At 39.4% G+C, this 12,589-nt stretch overlaps 1 protein-coding gene across 7 annotated transcripts in view; it reads left to right on the top strand.

Moving 5' to 3' along the window:
• LOC115223505 (protein FAM160B1) overlaps nucleotides 1–12,589 on the top strand; it is an 81,386-nt gene that overhangs the window by 31,587 nt on the left and 37,210 nt on the right. For 4 of the 7 annotated variants that reach the window (XM_036511724.1, XM_036511727.1, XM_036511731.1 and 1 more), the window contains 2 exons: nucleotides 963–1,041; nucleotides 6,782–6,901. In XM_036511724.1, the coding sequence (XP_036367617.1) occupies nucleotides 963–1,041; nucleotides 6,782–6,901 (199 nt within the window). The remainder of the gene's footprint in view (nucleotides 1–962; nucleotides 1,042–6,781; nucleotides 6,902–12,589) is intronic. The other 3 variants (XM_036511741.1, XM_029794144.2, XM_036511745.1) reach the window with 1 other exon arrangement.

Genomic DNA, 12,589 nt, shown 5'->3' with positions numbered 1-12,589 from the left:
AACCAACCGGTGAAAGTATTGTTTACGTTATTACCGTAAATCCTCGAGTATATTCCGCCCTTGAGTATAATATGCAGGGGATTTTTAGGAGGCTGTACCTCTGAAAAACCTGAACCTTGTATATAATACGCACCCCTTCTCTAATTTGAGTCGTGCGTAATTAAGCCAGCTGCACCTAGTCGAACAAACACTTCCGCGCATGCATAATACAATAATGGTGATGTTCTTAACTGTTATATGGGAATGTAAATATGTTTTCAAATTGTTTTTGTTACATGTTATTCTGTGTTTTGAATACTTTTATTTTAATAAATGTTCCTTACTGCAAGTTATGGATGATTCTTTTATGACTTCATTGCTTTCAGGCTTAGCTTAATGTATTTTCGCGCCTGACATCACAAAATGCATCTGAATAAACATTGCCGGACAGCAAATAGAGACTTGGACATTGCTTAGAAAATATTTTTCATTTTTAATCTTGTGTATAATACGCACTGGGGATTTTGACCATTAAATTTGGGGAAAAAAATGCAGATTATACTTGAGGATTTACGGTAAGCCTAAAAAGAATGGGGTGGTTTCAAATAGGGTCTTTTGATCATGGGTCTGCATCATCAGGGCTGACCTGAACTAAGGCTAGACAACAACAACAACAACAGTTTTTAATCAACCAAAGTGTTAATAGTCCACCACCTTATCACCACTCTATCATTTTGCCACCTGTTATAAATAGCCCCATATTTTTTCATCTTTTTTTTTTTCCTAGTAAATTACTGGTCATTGTTGAATTGTTTTCTTTTTTTCTATTAATAAACAATACCCTACCAGTCAAATGTGAATTGAGATTTGCTTCTCATTTCCTTTTGGTTAACTTTACTTTGAATTACCTGTATTTTTTTATCCCCCCTCCCTACATCCCCCGTGTTCTTACGATTTACATTAATTTTCCTTTCTTCCTTCAGATTGCGCCTAATCTTACATTGCAAGAAGAATTTATTCATCATTGGAAAGCCATAACTAATTATTTCATAGAAAACAAAGGTAATAAAACAAAGCAAAAAAAAAAAAAACATTGCATTTTTGTTAATTCATCCTTTTAATTCTTTCTTGAAAACAGCCCCTTTATTATATTAGAGCTGGTTTAACCCTTTAGCACCCAAATCACTCCATCAAATGTAATGCTTATTTATAAATATTGTTTTGAATTAATCATACATTATCTCATAGCTTTGAAAATTTTGCTGATTTGGTTGTATACTTTTAGAACGACTTTGTAGAGTTGGTGTGAGAGGCCAGACCTGGCCAGTTTGAACATAAAAACAGGTAGAATATTTTGGCCTGATATGCTAAAGGGTTAAATAATTCATTTGTAAAATTTGCCTTTGTATTTGTGAAATTTTGTGAACTTTTGTGTTTTCTGTTCTGATCATTTCCAAGAAAAATGTAAACTTATGCCTTCATCTATTCCGCTCTGGTAGTTGAAACAGCTGTAAGTGTGCCAGACCTTTGTTGTATCTCCACAACTGACAATGAAGTCTGGTGCCTCCTTTGCATATAACTAGAAATTTTCTAGTTGTCGGTGTATGTATTCATCATCATCATCATCATTTAGCGTCTGCTTTCCATGCTAGCATGGGTTGGACGGTTCAACTGGGGTCTGTGAAGCCAGAAGGCTGCATCAGGCCCAGTCTGATCTGGCAGTGTTTCTATGGCTGGATGCCCTTCCTAACGCCAACCACTCCGTGAGTGTAGTGGGTGCTTTTTATGTGCCACCGGCACGGGGCCAGGCCAGGCTGGCAACAGCCACGAACGGATGGTGCTTTTTACGTGCCACCGGCACGAGGCCAGTCGGGGCGGCACTGGCAACTTTAAAAATGCACTTTAAAAAAAAAAAGTAGACTTACCCATTCAGTGACCCCAGCTGAACCAATAGGAGAAAAAGTAACATTTGAACTGTGAACCTTTGTTATGTGTTCAATAAAAAAAAAAAAGATGCATGGATATTATGTGCATAATGTTGTTGGTACATGTATTCAGTGAAAAAAATGTGTTTATATTGTGTGCATAATGCATAACGAACATGTTTGACGTTGTGTGGTACAGTTACGTTTTCAGCATCTTTATCCCTTTTGTTGTTGCCGTGTAGTCCCCACATCGACTCTGTTTGAGCAGATATAGCCTTCATCATCATCATCATCATCATTAAACATCCATTTTCCATGCTGGCATGGGTTGGATGGTTTGACAGGCGGCGAGCTGGCAGAAACGTTAGCACACCGGGCGAAATGCGTAGCCGTATTTCGTCTGCCGTTATGTTCTGAGTTCAAATTCCGCCGAGGTCAACTTTGCTTTTCATCCTTTCGGGGTCGATAAATTAAGTACCAGTTACGCACTGGGGTCAATATAATCGACTCAATCCGTTTGTCTGTCCTTGTGTTTGTCCTCTCTGTGTTTAGTCCCTTGTGGGTAGTAAAGAAATAGGTTTGACAGGAGCTGGCAAAGCTAGGAGACGCACTAAGTTACATAGTCAGTTTTGGTGTAGTTTCTTCAGCTGGATGCTATCCTTCCTAACGCCAACCACTTTACAGAGTATACTAAGTGGTTTTTATGTGGCACTAGCACCACTGCTTTTTACCTGACATCATCATCAGTGCTTTTTACCTGAAACCATCACCAGTGCTTTTTACCTGATACCATCACGAGTGCATTTTACCTGATACCATCACGAGTGCATTTTACCTGATACCATCACGAGTGCTTTTTACCTGATACCATCACGAGTGCTTTTTACCTGATACCATCATCAATGCTTTTTACCTGATACCATCACCTGTGCTTTTTACCTGATACCATCACCTGTGCTTTTTACCTGATACCATCATCAGTGCTTTTTACCTGATATCATCACGAGTGCTTTTTACCTGATACCATCACCGGTGCTTTTTGCCTGATACCATCACCGGTGCTTTTTACCTGATACCATCACTGGTGCTTTTTACCTGATACCATCACCAGTGCCTTTTATGTTGCACCATCATCAATGCTATTTATGTGGAACCAGCACCGGTGCTTTTTAGCTGATACCATCACGAGTGCTTTTTACCCGAAACCATCACCGATGTTTTTTACCTGAAACCATCACCAGTGCTTTTTACCTGATACCATCACCAGTGCTTTTTACCTGATACCATCACCTGTGCTTTTTACCTGATACCATCACAAGTGCATTTTACCTGATACCATCACCAGTGCTTTTTACCTGAAACCATCATCAATGCTTTTTACCTGATACCATCATCAGTGCTTTTTACCTGAAACCATCACCAATGCATTTTACCTGATACCATCATCAGTGCTTTTTACCTGAAACCATCACCAATGCATTTTACCTGATACCATCATCAGTGCTTTTTACCTGAAACCATCACCAATGCATTTTACCTGATACCATCATCAGTGCTTTTTACCTGAAACCATCACCAATGCATTTTACCTGATACCATCATCAGTGCTTTTTACCTGAAACCATCACCAATGCATTTTACCTGATACCATCATCAGTGCTTTTTACCTGAAACCATCACCAATGCATTTTACCTGATACCATCATCAGTGCTTTTTACCTGAAACCATCATGAATGCATTTTACCTGATACCATCACCAATGCATTTTACCTGATACCATCATCAGTGCTTTTTACCTGAAACCATCACCAATGCATTTTACCTGATACCATCATCAGTGCTTTTTACCTGATACCATCATCAGCGCTCTTTATGTTGCACCATCATCAATGCTATTTATGTGGAACCAGCACCGGTGCTTTTTACCTGATACCATCACGAGTGCTTTTTACCTGATACCATCATGAGTGCATTTTACCTGATACCATCACAGGTGCATTTTACCTGATACCATCACCAATGTTTTTTACCTGATACCATCATCAATGTTTTTTACCTGATACCATCACCTGTGCTTTTTACCTGATACCATCACAGGTGCATTTTACCCGAAACCATCACCAATGTTTTTTACCTGATACCATCACCTGTGCTTTTTACCTGATACCATCACCTGTGCTTTTTACCTGATACCATCACAAGTGCATTTTACCTGATACCATCACCAATGTTTTTTACCTGATACCATCACCTGTGCTTTTTACCTGATACCATCACCTGTGCTTTTTACTGATACCATCACAAGTGCATTTTACCTGATACCATCACCAGTGCTTTTTACCTGAAACCATCATCAATGCTTTTTACCTGATACCATCATCAGTGCTTTTTACCTGAAACCATCACCAATGCATTTTACCTGATACCATCACCAATGCATTTTACCTGATACCATCATCAGTGCTTTTTACCTGAAACCATCACCAATGCATTTTACCTGATACCATCACCAATGCATTTTACCTGATACCATCATCAGTGCTTTTTACCTGAAACCATCACCAATGCATTTTACCTGATACCATCACCAATGCATTTTACCTGATACCATCATCAGCGCTCTTTATGTTGCACCATCATCAATGCTATTTATGTGGAACCAGCACCGGTGCTTTTTACCTGATACCATCACGAGTGCTTTTTACCTGATACCATCATGAGTGCATTTTACCTGATACCATCACAGGTGCATTTTACCTGATACCATCACCAATGTTTTTTACCTGATACCATCACCAATGTTTTTTACCTGATACCATCACCTGTGCTTTTTACCTGATACCATCACAGGTGCATTTTACCCGAAACCATCACCAATGTTTTTTACCTGATACCATCACCTGTGCTTTTTACCTGATACCATCACCTGTGCTTTTTACCTGATACCATCACAAGTGCATTTTACCTGATACCATCACAGGTGCATTTTACCTGATACCATCACCAATGTTTTTTACCTGATACCATCACCAATGTTTTTTACCTGATACCATCACCTGTGCTTTTTACCTGATACCATCACAGGTGCATTTTACCCGAAACCATCACCAATGTTTTTTACCTGATACCATCACCTGTGCTTTTTACCTGATACCATCACCTGTGCTTTTTACCTGATACCATCACAAGTGCATTTTACCTGATACCATCACCAATGTTTTTTACCTGATACCATCACCTGTGCTTTTTACCTGATACCATCACCTGTGCTTTTTACCTGATACCATCACCTGTGCTTTTTACCTGATACCATCACAAGTGCATTTTACCTGATACCATCACCAGTGCTTTTTACCTGAAACCATCATCAATGCTTTTTACCTGATACCATCATCAGTGCTTTTTACCTGAAACCATCACCAATGCATTTTACCTGATACCATCACCAATGCATTTTACCTGATACCATCATCAGTGCTTTTTACCTGAAACCATCACCAATGCATTTTACCTGATACCATCACCAATGCATTTTACCTGATACCATCATCAGTGCTTTTTACCTGAAACCATCACCAATGCATTTTACCTGATACCATCACCAATGCATTTTACCTGATACCATCATCAGTGCTTTTTACCTGAAACCATCACCAATGCATTTTACCTGATACCATCACCAATGCATTTTACCTGATACCATCATCAGTGCTTTTTACCTGATACCATCATCAGTGCTTTTTACCTGAAACCATCACCAATGCATTTTACCTGATACCATCACCAATGCATTTTACCTGATACCATCATCAGTGCTTTTTACCTGAAACCATCACCAATGCATTTTACCTGATACCATCACCAATGCATTTTACCTGATACCATCATCAGTGCTTTTTACCTGAAACCATCACCAATGCATTTTACCTGATACCATCACCAATGCATTTTACCTGATACCATCATCAGTGCTTTTTACCTGATACCATCATCCGTGCTTTTTACCTGAAACCATCACCAATGCATTTTACCTGATACCATCACCAATGCATTTTACCTGATACCATCATCAGTGCTTTTTACCTGAAACCATCACCAATGCATTTTACCTGATACCATCACCAATGCATTTTACCTGATACCATCACCAATGCATTTTACCTGATACCATCACCAATGCATTTTACCTGATACCATCACCAATGCATTTTACCTGATACCATCACCTGTGCTTTTTACCTGATACCATCACAAGTGCTTTTTACCTGATACCATCACCAATGCATTTTACCTGATACCATCATCAGCGCTCTTTATGTTGCACCATCATCAATGCTATTTATGTGGAACCAGCACCGGTGCTTTTTACCTGATACCATCACGAGTGCTTTTTACCTGATACCATCACGAGTGCATTTTACCTGATACCATCACAGGTGCATTTTACCTGAAACCATCACGAGTGCTTTTTACCTGATACCATCACCAGTGCCTTTTATGTTGCACCATCATCAATGCTATTTATGTGGAACCAGCACCAACAGGATCACCAGATATGTCTGTTTTTTTTCATGATGGCATAGGCTGGCTGGTTCTACACCATTGCAAATTACCATTTTTCTTAGTCCTCTATCACCTTTCCTGGCGAGTTTCCAAGCCCTGAGATCTGACCTCAGCATATATCTCTTTACGTTACTCTTAATCTCAGCCAAGAGTACCTTGCAATCGGCATGTTCTCACCCAGCATGTGTCACCCATTCCCGTTATATGTTCATACCATTGTTTCTGCCTCTTAATTGCTGCATACATCAGCTTTGTCCCTGTCTCGATATGCATGTTCCTATTGTACGTCTAATCCTGCTCGTTTCCTCTCCAGCATCTCCAGACCTGCGTTCAGTGATTTTGTCTCATTACCATGCTGTAGCGCATCCCTTTCGCATGAATTCTCACAGTCCACCTGTTGCGCATAGCGAAAGATCCTTTGTTGCTAACAGAGGTAACATCTCCCTGAACTTTTACCTCTTTTTTTTTTTTTTTTTACTTTAACTGTTATATTTTCCTAACAAACCTTCATCACTAAACTCACCTCCATCATTGAGTCACCACATCATCACCACATCACCTTGGTTACACTATAATTGGAAAAAGCATGGGATTGTCATGGCTAGAACACATTAAATCAAAGCTTTGTTCCATGTAGGGCTAAATAACAAAAACTTAACACATGTAGTGAGGCCTTTTCTTCATGATTTTTATTACTGCTTGCTATTCTTGCATATTTAATGCATCTGAAAGCTCTTCTCTGTCAATCTGCCAAATATTCCTGTCACACAAGTAATTTTTTGTTTTTTAATAATTTTAGTCGGGAGTTCTCAGTTGAGCAGATCTCCGATCAAAAGCATTCCAGCCATGATCATCTTGTCTTCTCAGAAATATATCTAGGCCTGCACTATCTAATCAACATCATCATCATCATCATACGTCCATTTTCCATACTGGCAAGGGCTGGATGGTTTAACAGGAGCAGTAGAAGAATGGTCATATTTTTGCCAATTAACCACATACACACCCAAACACTATATACTCATTCTTCACTTCTGCTTTATTATTCTTATTTTGGTGTCCTTTGTCTTAAATCTTTTGTCACACCTGGGACCTCTTCAGTGACTCTCCATCCCATGTGTCTCCTGTTCTCAAAAGAAAAAGAAAAAAAACTTAGAATAGCATTAAATTTATCAAAGTCAGAGTATGTTGTTTAACTTGAAGAATAATAATATTAATTAGTATGTGTATTTTGTTATATAATACTCGTTAGCAATATGATAGCTCAGTAAATATTCCGATATGTGTATGATTATGACTGCCTGAAAAATCAAAAATCAAATTACAATCAAAAATGGAAATTGTTGTTGTGGCCGATGCCAGTGCTGCCTGACTGGCTCTCGTGCTGGTGGCACGCAATGAGCACCATTTATGCATGGGTTGTTGCCAGTGCTGCCTGACTGGCTTCTCATGCCAGTGGCATGTAAAAAGCACCATCTGAATGTAGTTGATGCCACCTGACTGGCTCCCGTGCCGGTGACACCTAAAAAGCACCCACTACACTCTCAGAGTGGTTGGCTTTAGGAAGGGCATCCAGCTGTAAAAACTCTGCCAGTCCCCAGTCAAACCGTCCAACCCATGCCAGCATGGAAAACGGACGTTAAACAAAGATGATGATGATGCACAATGCAGAAACTTTGTGTCATGGAGTCTCTCTTTACTTGTTTCAGTCATTTGACGGCGGCCTTGCTGGAGCACCGTCTTTAGTCAAGCAAATCGACCCCAGGACTTATTCTTTGTAAGCCTAGTACTTATTCTATCGGCTTCTTTTGCCGAACCGCTAGGTTACGGGGACGTAAACACACCAGCATTGGTTTTCAAGCAATGTTGGGGGGACAAACACAGACACGCAAACATATACACACGCATACATACATACATATATATATATATATATATATATATATATATACACACACACACACACACATGCGACGGGCTTCTTTCAGTTTCCGTCTACCAAATCCACTCACAAGGCTTTGGTCGGCCCAAAGCTATAGTAGAAGACATTTGCCCAATGTGTCACGCAGTGGGACTGAACCCAGAACTATGTGGTTCATAAGCAAGCTACTTACCACACAGCCACTCCTGTACCTAGTCTGGGCAAAATACTGTGTGCTGTTTAGTTAAGGTTCCTTACTTTCTCAGTTCAAATCCTGCTGAGGTCATCTTTACCTTTCAGAATATTGGGATCGATAAAGTAAAGTACCACCCAAGTACTGGAGTTCATGTGATTGACTAAAGCCTCCTAAATTGCTGGCCTTGTTGCTTAATTAGAAATTATTAATTAGAGCAATAAATTGGCAGAATCTTGTGAGCATTTGGCAAAATACCCTGCTGTATTTTGTCTTCTGTCTTTTACTTGTTTCAGTCATTAGACTGTGGCCATGCTGGGGCACCGCCTTAAAGAATTTTAGTTGGACGAATCGACCCCAGTACTTATTATTTTTGTAAAACCTGGTAATTATTCTATCAGTTTCTTTTGCTGAACTGCTAAGTTACAGGGATGTAAACACACCAACACTGGTCTTCAAGCAGTGATGGGGAGAGAACCACACACATGCACGCGCGTGATGGGCTTCTTTTTATTTTCTGTCTACCAAATTCACTCACAACGCTTTTGTTGGCCCAAGGCTATAGTAGAAGATACTTGCCTGAAGTGCCACACATCGGGACTGAACCCAGAATCATGTGGTCGGGAAGCAAACTGCTTACCATCCAGCCACACTTGCACCTATCCAGCCATGCCTGCGTCTGTCCAACCACACCTGCACCTATCTTATTTGGTCACATTCTCAGTTTAAATTTCACCTAGGTCAGCTTTGCCTTTCATCCTTTCAGGACTGAATTGTATATAGCTTCAGTCAAGTACTGGGATCCAAATTTCAGGCCTTGTATCTATTAGAAACAATTTTTGGCTGTAGGTTAGCAGAATTGTTAGATCATCATCATCATCATCATCGTTTAATGTCTGCTTTCCATGCTAGCATGGGTTGGACGAGTTTGACTGAGGGCTGACGAACCAGATGGCTGCACCAGGCTCCAATCTTGATCGGGCAGAGTTCCTAACGCCAACCACTCTGAGAGTGTAGTGAGTGCTTTTTATGTGCCACCGGCATGGGGCCACAGGCAGTACTGGGAATGACCTCGCTCGAATCTTTTTACACATGCCACCGGCACAGGTGCCAGTAAGGCGACGCTGGTAACGACCATGCTCAAATGGTGCCTTTTACGTGCCACCTACACAGAAGCCAGTTAGCCGCTCTGGCAACAATCACGCTCAGATGGTGCTCTTGGTACCGTACTAGCATGGACACAAGTGCCAGTGGTATTTATTCCTGTTCTGATTTCAAATCCTGTTAAAATCAGTTTTACCTTTCATCCTTCCAGTGTTGATAAAATAAAGTATTATTCAAGTACTAGAGTTAGTTTAATCAACTAAAGTAGCGTGGCGTAGGGGGGGCTCCGAAAGGGGTCTCAGGGAATAGTGTCCCTGCCTTCCTGAGCTAGCTATTTCTTAAAAATAGTGTCCCTGCCTTCCTGAGTTATTTCTTAAAAATAATAGTAGAGGCCTTGGCCTCGGGACCACTCATGTCTAGAAACTGAAGTTGGGGGTATGCAAGAGCATGTTCCCCATGGAAAATCAAACTCCAAAAAAAGCCTCATGATAGCAAAGGAGAATGGTCACCAGCCAGCCCAAAGGTTGTAGTGGGCTACACCTGCCTACCTCAGTTGCTATGGCATTGAAGTAGATCCAGCCACCCCCATTAACAGATACAAAACCCAGACTGAAAACACGGGATGATGATGATAATGATGATGAAACCCCTCTCCTGTGTATTTCTGGAAGCAATTATTCTTAATATTATTATTTTGGGGATGGTCATAGTTTTTGCCAATTAACCATGTGTATTATGTATGCGTTCTTCATTTCAGCTTTATTACTCATTATATTTTAGCGTCGTTTGTGTGAAATCTTTTTGTCACACATCCTGTGGCCTCCTTGGTGACCTCTTCATCCCACCTCTCTCCTCCTGTCTTGTTTAGCCCATTCTGTCTTTCTGTGCTGTCTGTTCTTAACTGTGCATGTGTTTTGCGTCTATATCTCAGACTGACTAAACAAAACAGGAGGGGGACACATGGGTTGGAGAGTTGCCGAAGAGGTCACAGGAAGTGTGAGGAAACATTTCAGAGCAAGGACACTAAAATAACAATAATAATAAAGATGAAGGGAAGACTAAGTACATACTGTGTGTGTGTGTGTAGTGGAGGGGATAATTGGCGAAATAATGAAAAATAATATGACCATCATCAAATATTAGTTTCAACTCACGATTTCACATCAGAAATCTTGCAAAACAAATATCATACAGAAATGTAAGAATTATTATTATCTTATGCAAAATATAGATAATGGATTAACTTTTTAAAAAACCCACCTCTACTATGTTGTTTATTTAACTTGTATATCATCATCATCATCACTTAACATCCATATTCCATACTGACATGGGTTACCCTATTTAACATTCATTTGGTTTTTTTTTTTTTTATTCTTGCAAGAATGGAATGGTGTCTGCAAATTCGGTTATTCTTATACGTTTGGAGGATTTTTATTTTTAATGTTTTTTTAATGGGTGCTAATTACTTGGTTATGAAGTTGAGGTGAGATCTAATGTCTAGAAAGCAGCCTGAAGTAAGTAGGTTCAGTATGCCTTAGCTCAATGCTCAAGACTGTTGGTGCTGAATCAAAGAGCTATTCAGTTCTGTTGTTGAACCTGCTCGGCAGTTAAGTCTTCCTACACAAACTCCTTGCTGTCTTTAAAACGAGAAACTGTATATTTAAGCAATGTATCTTTGGAAAACTTGACTCATTATAAGGACGTTGCAACAATGTCAGAATACACTCCGTTTATAATTTGTCTGATTATCTACCTCAGAAGTTCTCAACATGGGTGGTAGTGTGCCCCCACTCCCACCAAGAGGGCACTGGGCATGTTGAAGAGGGCTTTAGGCTTTAGGGAGTGTTAAGGTAACATAACATATTAAATTTTACCTATAGTATTAATTATATTGTGCATGATAAAACTAGTAGTAGTCATTAAAATAAAATGAGATCTCGTCAGGCACAGGGAAGTCATTAACTTGCAATGTGTAAATTAAATTTATAATTTTTGTCTTTATTAATTTTTTATCATTTAAATAAATAAATAAATTTATTAATCCAATTTACATTGAATATTTTTTTATCGATTACAATAAGTAAAAACTATGAAAAAATTTTTTCAAAAATTGCATAAAATATCAGATTAAGCCCTTTGGCAGCTTGGCTGATTAGGGCAAGTTGGTTGGAGGTCAAAAATTAAAAAAATTAGTAAGTCAATAATTATAAATTCATTGTTAAAAGCTTATACAATCCATTTTTAGTGTAAAATGAAAAATTATCATCAATGTTTAATTTAGTCGTGACACCATGCTCACTAGTTAGGTGGCCATGAGGCATAACAGCTGCTTGGGGTTCTCATTCTGGGTGGTACTTCCCCCAAAGGGAGCGCTAGGCATTTTGAAGAGGGTATTAGGCTTTAGGGAGCAGTAAGGTAACATAATTAACATACTAAATTTTACCTATAGTACTAATTATATTGTACATGATAAAACTAATAATGATTATTAAAATAAAATGAAATCTCATCAAGCACAAGAAAATCATGAACTTGTAATATGTAAATTAAATTTACAACATCTGCCTTTCATCATCATCATCATATGTCCGCTTTTCATACTAGCATGGGTTGGATGATTTTGACTGAGGGCTGGCGAACCAGTTGGCAGCACCAGGCCCCAATCTTGATCTGGCAGAGTTTCTACAGCTTGATGCCCTTCCTAACGCCAACCACTCCGAGAGTGTAGTGGGTGCTTTTTACGTGCCATCGGCACAGGGGCCAGTTAGGTAGTACTGGCAATGACCTCGCTCAAATCTTTTTACACGTGCCAGTGAAGCAACGTTGTTCACTTTTAAAAGCTGATACAATCCATTTTTAGAGTAAAATTTATAAATTATCCATGTTAAATTAGTTTAGTC

The sequence above is a fragment of the Octopus sinensis genome, linkage group LG2, assembly GCF_006345805.1.
Source record: "Octopus sinensis linkage group LG2, ASM634580v1, whole genome shotgun sequence".
NCBI lineage: Eukaryota > Metazoa > Mollusca > Cephalopoda > Octopoda > Octopodidae > Octopus > Octopus sinensis.
Note: the sequence above shows the minus strand (reverse complement) of the source record. Positions and strands in the feature narration are given on the sequence as shown.